At 46.2% G+C, this 20,554-nt stretch overlaps 2 protein-coding genes across 2 annotated transcripts in view; one reads left to right on the top strand and one right to left on the bottom strand.

Moving 5' to 3' along the window:
* Window positions 1-677: 677 nt before the first annotated feature.
* Window positions 678-6,926, bottom strand: LOC126534539 (MAD2L1-binding protein). The gene is made up of 2 exons (XM_050181798.2): window positions 6,714-6,926; window positions 678-5,681 (listed from the first exon to the last, which is right to left on the bottom strand). Exons 1-2 carry the CDS (start codon window positions 6,924-6,926, stop codon window positions 5,058-5,060), a joined length of 837 nt encoding a protein of 278 aa, XP_050037755.1. The 3' UTR covers window positions 678-5,057.
* A 1,115-nt stretch (window positions 6,927-8,041) lies between these two features.
* The window catches only part of LOC126534540 (inactive tyrosine-protein kinase 7-like), a 169,845-nt gene continuing 157,332 nt past the window's right edge, over window positions 8,042-20,554 (top strand). Inside the window, exon 1 of the mRNA XM_055072445.2 lies at window positions 8,042-8,306. Within this exon, the coding sequence (XP_054928420.1) occupies window positions 8,252-8,306 (55 nt within the window). The 5' untranslated portion in view covers window positions 8,042-8,251. The remainder of the gene's footprint in view (window positions 8,307-20,554) is intronic.

Genomic DNA, 20,554 nt, shown 5'->3' with positions numbered 1-20,554 from the left:
ATGGATAGTTTCTTTCAGTTACAAAACTGCCACTGTAGCAATTACAATATTTTTTATGGGGACTTGTGAATAAATGTACAAATGTATAAAACAAAAACGTTGTACCAACTGGCCACCGAGTTGGGCGACAGACGACAAGGTCTGCGCTTGCAGCTTCAGCTGTCCATTCTTTTCTTTGCTTGCTTACGCACTGTATGCGAGTAAACTTCATTGCAAAGTGCAGTACATGCGAATGAAAACTTTTTCTGAAGTTCAGAAGCGTATGCTTGTGTAAAGGTTTCTGAATATGTTCCCACGCTGTTAATAAACAGTTCTGATGTCTTTACAGACATGCGGATGTATCATGGAATACCATGGCTAGTGGGTGAATAGTTTGTGCAGATTCGGTTGCAGCGCAAATGTTACTGAAGGCTGCACCTAGAGGTATTGCTTGAAACAAATATGTTAAGTCCTTTATTGCGCACTTCTGTGTTTAACCTCTGCCAGTTCACTTACAATGCTGTTATAACATTGCCTAGTAGTTTATTATCATAGCGACAAGGAAAATACCTTTTTCTTGCTACATAGGACAAATGTCTATGATCCACAACGTCGAGCATCTGCAGATAAGTTCTGAAGCATTGTTTACTCTCTGCACAATGTCCACACTTAGTGCACATTTTTTTACACGGTCAATGTTGATGTTTGTATGCGTTTATTCTCTTCCCACCAACATAGACAAGACAATGTACAGGATAAAGAAGACAGTCTGCGTACGCTGTCGAAATCATTCTTTGAGCAACAAGTCAGATGGTCGTTTAAAAAAAGATGTGCGGCTACTGATGTAGTGACACAGCTGTGTTCGAGCAAGGAATGTCAAATATGTACAGATTTTTGTGACCATCGTTGAAATAAAGACACGTTTAAATATGCCAAAGAATAATGAGCATTGTGTGATGTCAACACTCGGCCTAAACTTGACACGACCATTTGTTATCATTTTTTTTTTTACGACACCATTTTCTTACATCACGTACCATGCACACCAAAGGCCTTGAACAGCATAGCAGTGGTTTGTCCAGGAACTTACTTCACTTGTAAATGACATCTGGTCAATTGACTCGTCAGTTTACTCAAAACTAAATTTAGCTGTCTTTGTAGAAAGCGAGTTTTGATGACTATTTCACACTAAAATAATACATGGCTTGTCTTGGAAAATTATTACGAAGCCATCATATAGGCATACAGCGACAAGAAAAAGAAAAATGCTCAGTTGCTTAATGAGCTATACCGATTGACCAACTGAACACAATCACTTTATCATAAGTAAAAACATTGTACTAAGCCCAACTGAACTCAATTACCTTATCATAAGTAAAAACATTGTACTAAGTACAGTGCAAAAGGAGCCATCATTTTACGAGTAAGTATACATTAGAACGGCAGTGATGAGCATGCAAATATCTCCAGTAGAACAAGATTCAATAGAAATGGCGATAAAAATATATTCACTGCAGGCAATTTGATGAACAATGTTGTGAAGAATGGTGACACTGAATGATGAGCGGATGATTTGGCACATTACACAGGCCACCTTTATAACAAAAGAGGCTCAGATGGTTCAAAAGGGGGTCGGCACCACACTTGGAAAGCATGCACAAGAGCTGCAATGTGCTTGTCAAGCTGTCGATCAAACTTCTGTTGGGAAGCATCAACGACCCAACTGAGCTATCGTAGTTAACAAAGCCTGTACATTAAAGAGAAAAAAAAAGTAAATTCAAACGCGAAAGCACTACAATCAAAACCATTCACACGTACAATTCCTCGCTAATACTATTTCTTGCAAATATTAGATTAACTCCCAAAAGAGGATTGACGGCATCTGGTAATCAACTGCTGTTGGCGACAGTGCAAAAAGCTTGGCGATTGATTTTTCGTGTAGACCGTAAAATCTCTCAACAGTGATTGGGCAATATGCAACACAATGAATTCGCAATGGGCGATATCACATGCAGTACTCAATTGTATAACATGCTTGAGCAGGACTGGACAGATGCACAAAAAACAGCAGACAATAACAACAGATGGTATGTAGACAACAAATACAAAACTTAACTTGCAGCTCTGACTTCCTCCACCAAGGGAAAATTTCACATGGCACAGTTCTATTAAATACACTTTGCCGAGCCAAACGGCCTTTTTCAAGTTATCGTTTTCATTGAGTACAAGACTCATCCAATCATTTCGCAAAGGATGAGGGCCTTTATTCAGCACAAAGCTTGCTCTCTGCGATTCTGATTATGTGGATCCATGTTCGTCTTGCTGCACGCTCACTGCCTTAAATACCTGTAAACAAGACTCCAGTGCTTTTGTTTTATGAAGTCATGATCAATCCCAATTACATACATACATGAGCTCTTACATACATGATTTGCAAATATGTCAAGATGAGATGTGGTTATGTCTCTATGAAAATGCACTCATGATTGTCTCTGTGTATTGTCTCTTTTCAAACTGCAGTGAGTTGGAGGCTCTTGTCGGGCCATTTCAGCCTTCAGTCTCTCTAGCAATCTGCGTATGCTGTCTGTTGAAAAACAGAAGCAAAAAAAGAAAGGCTGGAGGTTTCGTTTATATGCGGTGTGATTAGCAGTCGCGCAACAAAAGACCTCTTTCCTTCTGCCAAAAGTAATGTCGCTTCTTACCACAATTTGTCTGCAAGGGAAATCGGTACACAAGGTACCGTCGAATGTTAATATGACAAAGTCAAAAGGAGGTGCAAATTGCGCAGTTCAACCAATGAGACATTTAGCTGTGCAAGTGTACACTGGAGTGTAAAACTGTAAAATTACAAATTACAGACTGATGAGGCTAGCTGTGCAGAGCAGTGTAAGCAAAACACACAGGGCAGCAGAAATCGGGACACAGCGTTGTGACCCTGTCTTTCTGCGCGTTTCCCAGTGCTGCATTGTAATATTACTTGCATACTATGAACACCGTGAAACAGCACCAAATATGAGCACAAAAAAACAAATAAGATGGTGTGCTGACTCTCAACTGAACTTTATTGGCCTTATATTTGTTCCTACATTGTTTCTTTTTCCTTGCATTTGGTTTGGTTTGTTTAGTTCCTTTAGCTTTTTCTGCCATGTTTCTGTCTGTCCACCAGATGGTACGTATGAAAGGTGTTACATGTTTTTTCTGATCAACTTCAGTTGAAGAGTCGGCACACCGTCCTGTTTTCTGACGCGGTTTCACCATGTTACCACCCCAACTCGTCCAGTTGTCCATACTTTTACGTACTATCAAGTTCTATCAGTAGAGACTTTTACCGTGTCTGCTATTCCGGCAAACTGGGGCGGTTTGGGCGGATTACCAGATGGTTGGGGGCGTAAACGTGAGTGGCCGGAGCGGTGCAGCCGCCTGGTGTTGTAGAGCTCAATCAGACAAACACAGAGCTAAAATTGCAATAACCTACTTTATTCTGCTTCGCTGCTGGTGCAAATTTTCGGCGGTGGCGTAATTGTGTTCACAATTACGCCGCTGTCGGAAACATACGCCCCAGCTAAGAAGAATATAGTAATTGGCTCTGTGTTTGTGTAGTTGAGCTTTATACCACCAGCTGGCGCCACCAATCTGGCCACTCACGTTTACGCCCCCGACCATCCGGTAATCCGCCCAAACTGCCCCGGTTCGCCGGAATAGCGGACATGCTAAATGTCTCTAGTGGCCAAATGTTATGGCCGTTATGTCGGTGCTTAGAGCACATATCGCACGAAGAGGCTTCAACACCGTGCGAACAAGGGAGGCCTCAACCTGGAGCCAACGTTTCAGAAAGCAGACTTATCTTGGACCCCCTTGTTAAAACATTGACTAAGGGCTCCCCACATTCGGCTTCTGTGAAATACTCCAATGACTCAGCATCTTCCTGTGAATTCTTGTGTTTTGATAGTGTTCCGCAGGGCTGGACATTGCTAAAGCATTTAGAACGGTCCACATTAGGACAGTGCTTCCCTCGCTTAGTGCACAAGTATTCACCCTTGCCTGGCAGCAACACACCTGTTTTCTCAGGTTCATAGCAAAGCCATTCCTTAAAGTAAACACTAGCGCTCATGACACTAAACGTGAAGCCTGTGAAATATACTTTAGCATTCATGACTTTAAGAAGCAGGAACAAGAAGTACAATAAAAAGGATAGCAAAAAGCACTTTGCTGTCCTGTTTGTTCTTCTTCTGTCCTGACTTCTAAGATTTTCAGCCAGAAAAGGCCTGCCTTTTCAAATCATGAGACCTCGCTAAATCACCTGACTTCCTGGTTATCAATGTCGGAAAGCACAGTTGACAGCTGTGATTGTCTCAGCGCATTGGCGTTTGGATTCCTTGCTATAGAAAAAAAAAAGTCTACAAATCATGTTTATGCTGAGCCAACAGAATGAGCGGCGAGTTGTTGCCTTTGTACATGCAGGCATTTCTCACCAAGGAAGATGGTAACCTAAGCTCATTCAGTAAATATCAGAGTAAATAGTCACTCCTTTCACAATACGTGGGAACAGGTTACCTGAAAAGCAAGTTTTTAGATGCCTTGGATGATGCATCTTTCCCAAACATGCTATCAAGTCATCATCAAGAGTACTAGCTTGCACCACTCTTGAAAGTAATCTCCTTGCGGACTCCGAAGGCACCAATCACTTCCACGAAGAGCACATGCAATTCTTCCACAGCACCAGACCACATATTCAGTTCATGCTTGGCCGTGAGCATAGCAGAATGGCAAAAAGCGAAAGCAGGTGTCTGCAAGATCAACAACATTTGCTTTCCATGTTGGCCAGAATGTCATCATCTTCGATGCAGGTGAAGTGCTGCAGTTGCTGTTGCTGCAAAAGACCACTTCCAGCCACTCAAGCGTGCCAGCCATCACACTGACCCGGCAAGAAGCGACATTAACACTCCTTTGGATGAGCTGATGTGATGTATGGCAAATCATAAATGCATGGTTCCCACTACAAGTGGTGCAAGGAATGCTTGCTCGTTTGGCTAGCAGTGGAAGTGAACTGTATTGCTTTTACATTAAGCATTGTCACGCTATCTGAGAAGGGAATTTTTCGAAGACTCTGCTGGCGATTCTTTTACAAATGTGCTGGGCCCTACCGTCAGAAACACTGGCTTGCACTGCACCCAAACGTACTCTCCAGGGCAACTCTGCGACACATCCTCATCAGCAAAAGCGGACACATCCTGGATGGCATCAGACCACACTTGCAAGCCGTCCTCCACAACGTCGTGCGGGCATGGAGGAAGATTGAGCTCGAGGGTCGTGAGGCTGCCCTTCCGCGGTACGTCGAAGCTAGACTTGACATCCATGAGGTTGCAGACGACGTCCTCTTTCCTTATGAGCAGGAATGTCATCAGTTTGGAAGCAGTGGCGGCCTTGCGGGTGGCGTCGACACGGAGGAACGCCTCGAGGACATCGAGCATACAGCGGCGAAACCCAGCAGATGTGCCACAGCTCAGGCAGCCATGCCTGCGCTGTGGTACACGGATGAGGTAGCTCTCGACGGGCGAGAGCACCGTGGCTCCGAATAGCAGCAGGACCTTTGTGACCTTCCGCTCGCGGATGAGGTCCTGGGCGACGCTGAAGATGGCGTCCATGCCCTGGAGGCTTGTGATGGCCTTGCGTTGCTTGGCCAATAGGAATGGATTGACAGTCTGCAACAGAGGTGCACACATTCAAGCTGAATCGCGCTCTCTTGTCTAAAACAAGAGTTACGTCCACAGGGAGATGTGTGCTTGAAGTGATTAACAGTGGTAGAACAAAAAATGTCGCTTAAGCCAATGTCAAAATGTTGCGTTCAGCAATATTGCTTGTTCTACCAGTATTAAATCACTCTTGTTTAATGTGACCAAGGCGGCTTCGCCCAAGTTACAAGGACAGACCCAGCAAGCCAAGCTACTTTTCAAACAACCAATGAATTATATTAGTGAAACCTGGCATTTGCTTTATGACGGGCGTTACAAAAGCTTGCACAACGGCTGTGCGTCGAATGCATTTTGAATGGAAGTGCCCCTGGCCCTTAGATACACGCATGAAAGCTCCAGCTGCATACTCTCTAGAGGAATGCTGGAAGTGGACTTGGATTTTTTTTTTTTTCAGTGTAGTAGAACATAATACTAACACAAGCATCTTAGTAGTGTGACTCCGGTGTCACGGTCTTTGTCTTTATCCACGTAACCGCGGCTAACTGGTTAAACCGGAGTTATTAAACAATCTCGGTAAAGGCGACACGCCAATTTGATCATCAGCTCGTGGTTGTTAATAGCAACGAGGCATTTTCGGCACAAATTTGCAAGCATCTAAATTTTAATGCCGTACAAGCGCAAATAGGTGTGCCCAAATTTTCGTCGTACACCTACTGGACCGGTGAACACACGACATTCACATTGTTGTCATGGCAGCAGATCCGAAATTGACCATCAAAGGATCCGGCCGAGTCGGACGGTAGCTTGAATACTCGCGGTCAAGGCAGCATGCCGCGGGCATTGGAGTGTGTTGCGAGTTCAACGCCCTGAGAGAACACTTGACCTGAAAACCACATAGCGAAGCGGAAGCCGAACCCTCTGCTTTTTATAAATTATCGCCGGCATCTCGTTCGTCTATTCTACAACTAAAGGTAAAAAAAAAGGGATAATTCACTTTTCGTCAAATTGAATCGCAGAATTTCTTTTGAATCAGCCACTAACCTTTTTCTGGGCGCTTTGACTCTGCGCAACGTCCTCAACGTGGCGTTTCAGGTCGTCGTACGGCATAGGAAGCTGCTCGCGCTCGTAAAGGACGTACTTGATGATCTCCACAACAAGCTTGCCTATTTTGTCAGGCAATATCGTGCGCGTGAACGCCACGTTTATGTCCAGATGGTCGCGGCCAGCGCCCGCTGGCTTCTTCCAGGCGGCCATGTTTGAAATTGACGCCTCTTGCGTCACACGTGGTTGTCATGGAAATCACGGAGCTTGTAATGGCGCATAATTTTGTAATATAATACCATTTGATTTTTTTGATGCAAGTAATTTTGTAAGATTTTTAGTGAAATGAAAATGCCATCATAAAGTTCACATGTTTCTATTTCTTTTCTGCGCTCCTGCTACGAGGTTCAGAGCGTCGACTGCTGTAATTATTTGTCTTCATAACGAGCAAATGCTTCAGGCGCCTGCAGTACGAAAGAGTGCGAGCGCTGACTGACCGGGCCATCAAACTAAAACCACTAAAGCTTGTAAACGGCGTAGCGTAGGCGTCCGAGGTTCGATCGCCCGCCATTCCACGAATTATTCTCTCTTTCAACGAACAGCTTTTCGCGGCGGCAAAACCCGTTCTTCGGGTCGCAGACACTTTGCGTTTCGCACTGGGCCGGCCGTAGGACACTTTCAAAACAGCCGCCGCCGGCGGACTCAGAGCCTCGAAGCGCGCTAACAGCAGTTTCAACGGCGTTTCATCGCACAGCAAGCTGTAAAAAACGTTTGAGGTGGTACGTGCGTCGATAAGAGTTGCGCGTCACCGTGCAGGCCGTTGCACGGTGACGCGCACAGCTGCGCGGCATGCTCGTATGGGCCACGCATTGGGTTTGCATAGCTTTGTCGTCTTGAGTGTCGATGGCCCGATATCGACCATTCGTACTCGCGTGACATCGCTGGGTTACAGTTCAACGACGCGACGCCTCGTTCACATCTCGCGGACGATGTTTACGGTTGCAAGGTAAACCCGCGCCCCAAAATCGACAACAAAAGCTGGCCCAAACCTCAGACGCGTGTACAAGTGCTTGCGACACCTGCTGTGTAAATTTAAGCTAATTTTTTGCATACAGGAAGGCCTACTATGTAAGCTGCAACTGTCACTTCTAGGTGGCGCGTGTATCAGTTAGCTCCAAAATGTTGGTGGGGCTAGGCGGTCAAATGTTCAACTCAGTGTCAGCTAGTTTCGCATCCGAGCCGCATTTAGTTCTCAACCGGCCCGCGTTATGGCGCCAGCGCCTCTGGCGGGCGCCGGTCGCTTACCATCGGGCGCTTCTCGGCGGCTTCGGTACGCTCGCGCCGCGAACTCGCAGTAGACGAAGCGCCCCGGCGCGCTTTGTTGTGGGAGCAGCTTGGAGACGCGACGGCGCTGTGTCTGTGGGCGATGACGCTTGTGTCGACGCCGTGCGGGGTTTGAACAAGGAGCGCGACTCGTCGTTGTGCCGTGGTGTTTTTCTGTGCGCGGCTGTTGTTGACGCCGCCGGTGTTACATCGTCATGGATTTGAAACTCGGATTGACGACGCCGAACAGCGCGTGCTGCTCCATCGCCGGTGAGTTGTGTTGCTCTTCAGTTTTCTCTCTCTTCCCGAGCGAGTCCCTCCCATCACGTATCATGATGCGGACGTGCTTGTCGTCGTCGTTAAGCTCGTGGACGTTACGGCATGAAATAATACTTCTTTCTTCTTTTGTAACTTTTTTTGTAAATAGGCGGCCAAAATGCAGCGAGAACTTGTCCGGTTTAACTTCTTTTGTCCGTTCATCTGGCGGTGCGGAGCGAATTCTACGCTTCTATTTGGTATGACGCGCGGGCCTCATGTTATAATGTAGTGATTCGCTGCCTACCTAGGTCGTGCCCGTGGGGAGGGTGTCGTTGACTTAGCGGACCGTGGTCCATGGAATTTATCGGAAAGCGAAAGCAGAGACCGCTGATGTTGCTTTGTTTGAACGCGGTCGTGTTTGTGACAGCATCGTCTGTCTCCTGTCAGGCATGTTGAGGACAGGCCGTGTCAAAAGTCCTTCCGGAAACCGCGCGGGTAAGCGCGATTTGCCATTTACCCGAAAGCGAAACAGAAAAAGAGAAAACAACCATCGATTGGAATTTTGTCACTTTCGCCGGCCGTGAACTTGAAAACGGTCCTACGCGCTCCCCCAAAATTCTTTTTTTTTTTTTTTTGAGAAAGTTTCTTCCGTTTGCAGTATTGAGATCTTTCTTGAAATCTTTTCTTGTTTGTGACTCTTACGTTCATTGAAAACGTCAAAATGCCAGTGTCTCCAAAAAGCAGAGGCATCAAAAGAAAGAAAAATAGGCATCATATTTTCTTACGTCTCACTTTTGTCAGTCATTTGACAGTCAAGTATGTTGTGGAAAAGGCGGTGAGGAAATTGCCCAACATTTGCAATATCATCAAATTCGTCGATGAAACAATATGCCGTAGCTGCTTGTTTAGTGGCGCGAGCAACATTTTCGTTTTTCCTCTCCATTTCTCTAGTAACATTTATTTGTTTCTCCAAGTCGCGAAATCTTGACCTCTCAAGCAGCTGCACCACGTGACGCCTCACGATGTCCGTGAACTGAACTCGTCGCCGCGCAGTGGTCAAGTGTGTGCAATCGTGCAGCTGTAGTGGGAGGTAACTTGAAATGTGATGTTCACACATTCATTTGGGCACAACTGCACTGCAAGCAGCCTTATGTGCCCGACTCTAACGGAACTTGTAATAGAAGGAATTCTAAGGCAGCGCTTCTGCAATGACAAAACGGCGATTCTTAGTGAACGACAGTAGCATTTGGAAAAAAAAAAGAAATATGTAAACTAACCTAATCTTAATGCTGATGTTTAGTTTCGCTTTTAACCCGTTTAGGAAGTGAGGTACGGCAGTGACTGCCCGAAAAAAGCTGTAGCCAGGTGGTAAGCTAACTTTATTTCTGTGATGGTATATTCCGAATTTACTGGGCGCGCGTGCGTACAATACATGAAAAAAAAAGTAATATAAAACCAGTTCTCCCTGAAGTGATGATGGTTATACATAGATACCCATTTGAAACCAAAGTCGTTCTGAAAAAAAAGTTTAACCTCTTTGTTTGAAACGTGGCGGTGTCACGTGCTACCACGTTCCAGCCTGCTGATATTCGGTATATGGCACTTTAATGCCCCCACGTATGTTTCAATCCTACACCTCGCTTATTGCACCATCCTACGGCAATGTGCCAATTTTGATTTACATATCACTCCGCTTTTTATCTACGCCGTCACCTGTCTTCCAAACGTCCCATGCCCATGTGCACCGCGCCAATATTTATTACCCTCTGATTACTGTCTTTACATACGGAGGCTTCGCGGAGACACATCACACATCTATCTATTCTTGCGTGATTAGTCTGACATTCCTTACGATATATATGTGTCTCCGCAATATTTTCGCGTGCTACGTATTGTTCATCCTGGTCCAGACGGGCTTCGGCACTCAAGGCCTTAAGGGCTCTGCTGAAGTTTTTAAGGACATGCGAATTGTGCGATCGCCTTTGAGTGTTGTATCGCGTTACGGCGTGAATTTTCCGATTTCTTTTTTTTCTCCTCTTCTTCTTCTTTCTCCTTTTATTCCCTTTCCCCAGCACAGGGTAGCCAGCCGGTACTTACACTGGCTAACCTCCCTGTCTTTCCTCCTCTTCGTCTCTCTCTCTCTCTCTGCAGGGTAAACCTTTATTTTATAAAAAATTATCGTTCTTAGACGCCTGCCCTAGCCTCAAGAAAATGCAATTTCCTTTGAGTTATTGTGGAACTCCTCCTTCTTCATTCTTTATTCCGCGAAGAGCGAATGGCACCACTTAGCTTGTTGTTAGTAGTTTGCGAAACTACAGTGACACAGTGCGGTAGCAAAACTAATCGGTGAAGTGGCCCTGCAGGAAAAAGATGATATCGTCATCAGCAGCAGCAGCAGCAGCAGCAGCCTGTTTTATGTCCGTCCACTGCAGGACGAAGGCCTCTCCCTGCGATCTCGTATTACCCCCTGTCCTACGCCAACCGATTCCAACTAGCGCCCGCGAACTACTTTCTTTTTATTCTGTGGCGCCTAAACTGCCCGCCCTAGCTGTGTCAGAAGAGATTACGAAATCTTCACTCATTCACTGCAAATTACTGGAGGTACGCTACACGTAGAGGGTAGGGTGCATGCACGAACTGCGGCAACGGGGCAGCGCCGCCATTTTGGTGCACTTGCGGGACGAAGCACGCGCGTGTACAGCCGCGAGTGCGCGTCGAATAAAATGGTGCGATACGCTGTCGTGTGCTGCAGCAACCGCTCCACAGTTATATATAAGCCAAAGGCGAAGTGATGGAAATGCGCGTTTTTATAACATTTTCCAAGGTGTGCACGAAGAGCGACGATGCGGGATGGATCTCCTGTATCAACAACTCGCTGTGAATTTACTTATAAATACAAGGCTTTGTTCTCGGCAAGGTGTGAGACTGGGGTAGTTGGATATTCCACAATGATATAACCAGCGCGATAGTAGACACCGATCACCTTTTTAGCTGGAACGTGAAGCGTGGGTTATTTGACCCCGCGTATCCGTCCCGTGCAAGCCGCGGTCGGACCGCGGTCGTGCACATTTCTTTAAAGCGAAACTTTCTTTGCCTCTTCCTTCGACTTTCCCACTGCTGCTGCTGCTGTGGGCTGCTGTCGCGCACGCCGCGTCGGGGGGGGGGGGGGGGAGTTCAGAGCGTGTACATAGATGACAGGCGTGACTAAGAGAGGAAAGGCGACGGGAGAAACTCGTTTTCTCCCCACCGCGTCGAATGTGCACAATACCCTCTGGAGCTGCCTGGCCATCGCCAGTTTGGCCGCTTGACAGCTGTAATTATCCGCGACTCCCCTCAAAAGGATTGCAGCAACTGCAGCGCTTCTCTTTCTACTAACGTGCGAGGCCAGATGGGACGCAGATGGAAGTGTAGAGAGGAGAGGGGACAAAGGATAAGCTTGCTACTACGTTGCTGCTATTTCTGAAAAATAAACGCCATGCAAATATGTCAAGCGGGCAACTTCCGCTGGGCGCACAGAAGCAGAGCCGCATTAATTAAAGCGCACCGCAGGGTCTAGGAGAAACTACGGAAGCGGTCGACTGTCAAATCAACACTTCTGTGCCCGCCGCGTTAGCTCTGCAGCTATGACATTGCAAGATTTGATCCCAATCCCGGCAGCCGCATTTTTACGGGGGCGAAATAGAAAACGCACGTGCGCTTAGATTTTGGGAGACATGAAAGGTCATCACGGTGTCAAAATTAATCGTGAGTCCGCCACTACGGCATGCCTCATAAACCGAGTGTGGTTTTGGCACGTAGAGCACCATAATCCAAATCAAGTTTAATACTTCTGCCACGACGCGATGTGCCATGTGAGGCAATGACAACGCTCAACCCTCTCAGAGGTTATGAACTATGGCGCACAACAACGCCTCAAGCAAACACCTGTTCCTGTGTGTAATGTGTACTACGCAGACGAACAGCAGTGGTGCACGCAAAGTAACGTTTAACATCAACTCACCACTCTCGTGTTAGCCTAAACGTTGAAGAAATTAAGCTTTAGCCGCCAACACCACCGCTAATTATCGTCAATCAAAGCATCCTGCACGGAAAGCTTCGCCTACATCGATTCCCGCAGTGCGTGGGATCTGCATATGCAGTGGTTTTCTAAGCAGCGACGTGTGCGCAGACGTATAGCACCTCGGTTACGTAAAATCGGCCACTTCTCTTGTGTCCGTGTCTGCACGCCTTACCCTTTTTTTTTTTGTTTGCATTGTGAACCCTTACCAACTGGCTCAGCTTTTCTGTCGTTCTAAATATCGGCAGGAATATCGCTTCTAGCTTGCACGTGTCGACGTTATCTGATGTCATTTTGCACAACGAAGCCCATCGTTGTTGTTTAGGCACGTTGTGAGATTTGCGACACGTTTCATCGCTTTGGCAGACGTCACCATCGCCGAGTTATGTCCTCGTTGTACTTTCTGCAGCCCACTTTTTGCTATAATAAAGGCAATCGCAAAACGCCGAGAGAAGGATTTCTTGTCGTAGCTGCTGCTTTGGAGGAGTCGGCATCGAACGCGCACCACGGTCGACCGCTGATGGTCATCGCGGCCGTGTCACGTGCATGCCGAATCGTTCTCTCTGCCGTTGTGCATCGCCTGTATGTGACCCGCCGCGGTGGCGTTTTGCTGGGGGGCTCGAGTGTTCGATACCCGGTCGCAGGCGGCCACATTTTATAGCGGGCCGCATGGCGAAAACGTTATTCTAATCGGGTCCAAACTGGACAGGACTTCACAGGATGATGGAAGCTTGAAGTGACGAGCAATGGTTGAACTAGGAATGTTAACGCGCACGCTAGACGTCTTAATTCCGCGGCGACGCGCGTCTCGTAGCGCTAGTATTGCTTTTGGATTTGAAAACCCCGTATACTCTGAATTTTATCAATCGGTACGGGACCTCCTTTCGCAGAATACGGACTCTTAAGAAATAGCGACGCAACAGATTTGCTTACCTAGAAAAACCCAAACTCGTTTGTATGCCTTTATACGTTCTTTTGTACGCCTGGACGTCCCCTAACTTTAGGGTCTTGTATATGCATTTCAACGACTCCCTAATGCCAAAAACGTGCACCTGCACATGGCGAAACGTTACCCACAGATTTTGTCCGAATCGTCTTTGTGAAACCTCAGACTTCCTCGAGACCCGTTCTGGAGTTTTAGGGAACCAATAGCCATACTTTTGGAAGCATAGCTTTTATCGGTAAGCACCTCCATATTTCAATAACCAAAAGTTATTGACCTAAAATTCTTTACTGCGTAAAGTGCACCACGAGTTTTCAAATAACTGTTAATTCGACACGATAAAAACTACAGTTCACCTAGATGTTGCATAAAGACTATATCATCAATCTGCATAATCGACCAAGAGCAAGCCGAGGTAGTATAGCCTTTACAAACTTAAGCTGCATGCGCCTGCGCATTTCTCGCCTTAGTAAATGTAGCTGGTCAGAAGTTATATTAACGCTCGGTGGGCGGTGTAGTAACCGCCACCGGCAGACTTCGCCCACTTCGGGAGGTACCTAACAGAAAACTCGAGGCCTACGCGAGCGCGTCACAGTTTGGTGGAATCTCAAGCTTCTAAGAAATGCGAGCTATAGAAAAATCATAATTGAGACTGTGCAAAGGTCACCCATGGCTAGAGAGGTCAGGCTCGTCATATTCGAGGTATGCTGTCGCAGAGAGCATGCAATGCGAAGTTGTGGCCCGGATTTTTGTTTTGTTTTTTCTTCACGATAAACTTTCATTTTAAACGGTGGGCTTGTCTGTGAAACACGCGGCAACGTCATGTCGGTTCCGCGAGGTGAGCCAACAAATGGCGACTGCGCTTTTTTTTTTTTTTTTCTTCGCCCCGGACCGCGCACAGAGAGGAATTTTTGGACCGAGGGAATTTAGTGGCGCCCTCGGAAGGGGACCACAAATCACACCACCGCGCGAGCGATCCACGAGTTCTCAGTGCGTCAAGCCATAAAGATTGTGAGGCCTCTAGCTGCTTTGAGATGGGCGCGCCTGCTGCCGCTAACAGCCCTTCATGATGCGCATGCGCCGTGGGTGGGTAAACCGTCCCATCTGCTGCATATTTAGTTACTTCCTCTATGCCTCATCGCTGGGAGCGTGCTTTTTTTTTTTGCCCGTTTATTTATATATTATTTTCACCCACCTGGGCAGCTAAGTAGCTATGGCGTAGAGCTTCTCGGCTCGAGGTCGCGGGTTCGACCGCGTTTTACGGCGGTCGAATCAAATTGTGGCAAACGCTCGCGTACCTATATTTACGCCAGGTTAAAGAACCTCATGTGGTCAGAACTAAACCTGGGTTCCGACTACGGCGAGCCTCGTAATGACATTGTGGCTTCGACACGTGAAACGCCACGATCTTTTTCTTTTGTTTGCTTGTGTCTAGTTATATATATATATATATATATATATATATATATATATATATATATATATATATATATATATATATATATATATATATATATATATATATATATATATATTCTGTAATGAAGTGATGCCGGGCAAATAGACACGCCAGATCATTTTAGACTAATAAATCATTCTTTAACAACTATGATTAATTTCGCCTTAATAGGTTAATCATTCGAAGCCAAAATCGAGGTAAGTGTTCCATTTTTTTTTCTTTATTTTGCACCGAAACCCCAGCGGGTGCCGTCACGAATTGCATTTTGAAAAATTTTTCGGCCGTCGTAATTGAAAAACCCCTGATAACCCCCTCCCCCGGGGGAAAGCTTTGGTCCCGGGTTCGATGCCCGGACTAGGACACAATTTTATTCGACTTCGAAGCATTCTTTTCTTAAACGCCCATATACGGCTGCAGTAACGCCGCTACAGGTGCAGGCTAGTTGGCAACGTGTTATTGGAAGCAAACAGTGCTAAAAACTAAACAAGAAGGAGCGCACTGTCTCGTGCCTCCTTCTTGCCCAGTTTTTGGTGCTGTTTGCTTCCAGAAGCCCGTACGGATGTCCTTTCTAGCTTCGCGCTGCCGTGACGTGAATGGCAGTATTATACCCTCTCGTGCAGCTTCGTCCACTTTATGGATTTTCGTGCTTAAGAACCTAGTTCCACCGAAGGTTTATTTTGCCGTAAACGGGATGATGGTGTTGATGACGATGGGAACGATGTGTGCTACGTCCAGCCAGGTTCTACCGCATAGTGCATACGCCGCGAGTCTCGGCGCTGTTTCGCGCCAAGGTCCCGAGGGACAGGCTGCCGCGTTCACCTGCACTCTCGACAACACCTGCCGGCCTTCCTGGGAAGGAAATGACCGCGTGTCGGTGTAGCCTCTTACAGGTCGTGCGGAGGTGGCGACGCGCCCGGAAGCTGGCACGCATTTATACTGTTTAGCCGCGCTTTTACAAGCGCCTCTCGATCCTCGCGTCTCCGGCCGCTTTCATGCTGTACAAAAGCTGAGGACCTTCTCCCGTCTTGCGGCTTGCAGCTGTCCCGTGTAGTCTCGTCGCGCGAAATCTTACGCCTCGTGGTTTGTTAGATGTCGTATGATATTGCTATTCCTACAATGAGCGTGAAACGACAGAAACGCTCTTTCCTTCCTTCTCTCTTTTATTTCTTTCTTCGCAGTAATTTGGAGGCAGGCGCGCATGATATCATGTCCGCGCAATGGGAGCACTTGTCTAGCTTGTCGCTCTGACCGGATGCATAATTTTTAACTCGCGTTTCCGTGATGCACATACTTGATTAAGGCTTAAAGAAGCTTTCAGAGAGACATAGAGAAACAACTTTATTTGCCACTGCAGGGTTGGAAGTTAGGGCAGGTAGGCCTAGTGTGGCTCCCAGGGGGGGGGGGGTGACGTCTTGGGCCCACGAGACGAGTGCCAGTTGCGTTTTCTTGTCTGCTCTTGTCAGCAGCTGGTTCCAACCCTCCTCGGAGGGAGCTGGCAGTAATGATAGCGGGGGAGGGTTGCGATTTTGCAGAAGCCGTTGCCGCACCTCTCCTTACGTGTATTTGTTGTGCGACCAAACTGCGATATCTGCATAAATGCGCCTTTAAACCTCCTTAAAGAAAAGGGGAACACACACGCCAGGGAGCGCCTTCTCGTGTATACAGTCTTACTCAAAAGATCCCGTGCCAGGGCGTGTGCGAATACGTTGCCCTTTGCGGCGTGACAGAGCTTCTGAGAGAGTAGCAATGTGGGCTTGTTGGTAATGCATCTTCAAGGGGAGTAAACGAGCGGAAAGTAAAACGAGCGGAAAGAGATAGTAACCGAGAAAAAAAAAGACCAACAGTGATACCTTATATCCACCGGTTGTCGCACAACTTAAAGAAAATTGCCCGCCGAGGTAACACTGATGTGGTTTTTTCAGCACCCAACAAACTAATCAGCCTGTGCAGAAAAACAAGACCAGAAAAGAAAGAAAGTGCCCCTAGCTGCCAAGTTAAACACAGGAAGAAGTTCAGAGAATGTAAGACTTCAATTATATATCGTATACCCTTATCGTGTGGGAAGTATTACGTCGGACAGTCGGGCAGATGCATTAATGATAGACTGCGCGAACACAAAAATAAAGTCGACAAACTTGTATCAGATGGGTTTCTCTCCCTTCATTGTAAGCAACATAAGTGCTCTCCTCTCTTCGAATCAACAATCATTACCGGTAGAAACAAGTGCGAACTCACTAGACTTATAATAGAAGCCGAGCAGATTGATGCCCTATAGGGGATTCATGTATCAGCAAACCATCACTGGCTCTCTCTGAAAAAGAACTGAAATTTTTGCGCATGGCTTAGCATATCACAAAATGTATCGCTCTGATTGTTAATCTGTTCACGTGCCTGTGACTCATGTGGTCTGAGTGTATAAGTACGACCTGGTTTTCGACAATAAACAGTGTTGGAAGTTAGCGCTGTGTGTGTCCCTTTGTGTCTTCTCTTGTCCCGTCTTTGAATCGCGCTACTGTACTCCCCTTGAAGATTCTGAGAGAGGATGGCGTTTGACGAGGACAGGGCTTCTCAAACAAGGCTGTCGTGCGCAGAAGTCGGCAAAGTGAGCGGAGCTCACTGGTACTCGATCACAAATTATGTTTTCTTGCTCAGGGCTGCACTCGGACTCACGCTCACCAATATTTTACTCCTCCGGCCGCGTGCCGCGGTCTGAGTCTGAGTGAATCGACTCATAAGGGAGTTTGCCGACCTAGGGTCGTGCGTCCAAACGTGGGAGACGTGTGTTGTGCCCGTCCTGTGTACCTTTTTAGAGCTACTCAGTTTCTCAGCGACAGACAGACTAGCCCTATAGTTCAATATATGGGATTGTTGGATATTGGACTTTGGGGTTATACGAGTCTTTTTGATAGGCGTACGACGCAATTTAGGGTCCTATAACAAAAAAGGCATGCACATGCCGCTAAGTCGTAGAAAACAAAATGCCCGTGACTGTAAGTTGGCATGCAAGACGCTTTATATCGGTACTTCAGTGACAGTCGCAAGCGTAACCCTTGACCATCTTACTTGATACAAGACAATCGCGCATCACCGCGTACATCTGTGAGTGCATGGAGAAATATATTCGACGTGACACTAACGTTCTGATTAACTCAATCTGACTTTATTTCTGGAGCTACCACGTGAAACGTCTATGTATAGCGCCGCAAGTAACATGTTTAACGCGGTTCACATTTGTTTCTATAGAAGGGGCTTCCTCCAATTTTTTTTTCTTGCTTTATAGACGGGACTTTTCCAATTCCGTGCGATTTGTTTTCCAGTTCAGTCCAGTCCTCATGGTGGGTGTGCGCCATTTCTAGAGCGATTCTGCCTGCAGTATTCTTTCGTTTCGGGCCTCGACTGTGAGGGCTGTTTGCTCGGCCGCCCAGAAATTCCTTGTCGAGTCGAACCTCATGCCCGGTTAAATTTGTGTCTCTTTTCTCCTTTCGTTTGTACTTTTCAAATGATTATCATTGACTCTCACTGTTGTTACTTCTCTCATTTTTAACGTGCGATTTCGCCTTTGAACATTGTATACTTCGTAGCAGTCCTGAAAATTTATTTGTAACTATAACTTGGAATGCTTCGCCCATTTCGTCGCCAATCTCCCACAGGCGGTACGAGCAACAACAAAAAACGACGAGGACAACAACAGCGTCTTGTACCCCTGAGTAGCAACATTTATACGGAGACTCCAGAAGCTCCTTCAGCTGCATCCAGTCGGAAAGAGATCGCATCGAAACTCCGGCATTTCTTTTTCTTTTTTTTCTTTTTTTTTTTTTTTTTACCAGGATCTCCAGTTCCTTCCGCAACGCTCCGATGCGCAAGCCTCTCTTACGAAAACTGCGCAAGCGTGGGCGTTCTGCCGTAACGGACTTTGCAACGCCGCGCTCCCGAGAGCTTCTTGTTTTTTTCATAAAACAGCGATACGAAGAGATTGAAACGGCGAGCCCGTCGGCCGTCGAAAGTCAGCCAGTTCGTGTTTTCGTTCTTCGCGGCTCATCCGCGTATGATGTCACTACAGAGAAAGTGTAGTGTCTCAAACATATGTAAAGCATCGACCGTGTGCCGCATTCGTACATTAAAATGTGCTTAAAGAGGCACCGTAATGTAATGAGCAGGGAAGATAACCGATGGTCATTAAGGGTTACGGACTGGATTCCAAGAGAAGGGAAGCGTAGCAGGGGGCAGCAGAAAGTTAGCTGAACGGATGAGATTAAGAAGTTTGCAGGGACAACATGGCCACAATTAGCACATGACCGGGGTAGTTGGAGAAGTATGGGAGGGGCCTTTGCCCTGCACTGGGCGTAGCCAGGCTGATGATGATGATTAAGAAAGAGGCACCGATGAGTAGGCACAAAATTCAAGATGCTTTTCTTTTCGCGGGTGCTTTCTTTTTTTTGTCATTGGGAGCTCGACTTAGCTAGTAACGGTAAGTCCAGCATCGGGGTCATCTGGAATTCGCTCTTACGAACAATTCCAGCGTAAATTTTTTATTTATTTATTTATTTATACATACTGCAGACCACATAACGTGGTCCAAGCAGGACGGGCATTTTTAACAAATCACATAGTATAAGTCACAGTATATCACAGTATATGGGTGCACATACATTATGTTTTACATCCAGATACAAATAAATAAAAATGAACACAATTGCTAAATGTATACAATGCTATACGATGGCAAGACGATCGCGCTCTGGTAGAGAATTCCATTGAGACACTGTGTGCGGGAAAAAGGAAAATTTATAAGCATCTGTTTTTGCGAAATATGGCGTTAAAGATCTTGGTTGTTGATGTCGTGTAGGTCTTGTGGATAGGGGGGATAAATACAAGGAAGGATCAATAGCGAATTGCTGGTTAAGTAGAGAATTCAGGAAGCCCAAGCGTAATTGCCTTCTTCTGTACTGAAGGGGGGGTATGTTATTGGCTGTCATTAGTTCCGACGGAGAGTCCACACGACGAAATTTAGAAAAGATAAATCGAACAGCCTTTCTTTGAATTCTTTCGAGTTTATCAATGTTATGTTTTGTGTAGGGGTCCCATACTATGCTTGCATATTCTAGCTTTGGTCTGATGTATGATTGATAGCATAGAAGTTTTACATTTGGTGGTGAATTACGAAGCTTGTGTCTTAGGAAACACAACTTTCTGAAAGCAGAGGAACAAATGTTATCAACGTGTGAATTCCAGGAGAGGTTAGCCGTTAACGTTACACCTAAATATGTGTAGTTATCGACATGATTAACTGTAGATGAACCTATGGAGTAAGCATACTGAAATGGGGATTTTCTTTTAGTTATAGAAATGGAAACTGTTTTTTGTGCATTTATGACCATGCCCCACTGGTTGCACCATTGGTATACGTAATCTAGATTTTTGTTTAGTTCTTTTTGATCATGTATGCTGCAAACTTCACGGAATAATATACAGTCATCTGCGAACAATCGAATTTGAACCGTTGGATCAATTATATCTACGATATCATTTATATAGCACAAAAATAGCAACGGCCCTAGCACACTGCCTTGGGGCACACCCGACGTGACTGGTAGAAGGCGCGAATTTTGATCCTCGACTGTGACAAACTGCACCCGATTTCTCAAATATTCAGCCACCCAAGCGACCAACACCTTCGGAAGACCAATGTTGTTTAGTTTATAGATTAGTTTGTCATGAGGAACTTTATCAAAGGCCTTACAGAAATCTAAAAAAATTGTGTCTATCTGAACATTATTATCAAGACCTTTGGCAAACTCATG

The sequence above is a fragment of the Dermacentor andersoni genome, chromosome 7, assembly GCF_023375885.2.
Source record: "Dermacentor andersoni chromosome 7, qqDerAnde1_hic_scaffold, whole genome shotgun sequence".
In the NCBI taxonomy this organism is placed as follows: domain Eukaryota; kingdom Metazoa; phylum Arthropoda; class Arachnida; order Ixodida; family Ixodidae; genus Dermacentor; species Dermacentor andersoni.
The sequence above is the reverse complement of the archived record's forward strand: the minus strand, read 5'-3'. Positions and strand labels throughout refer to the sequence as shown.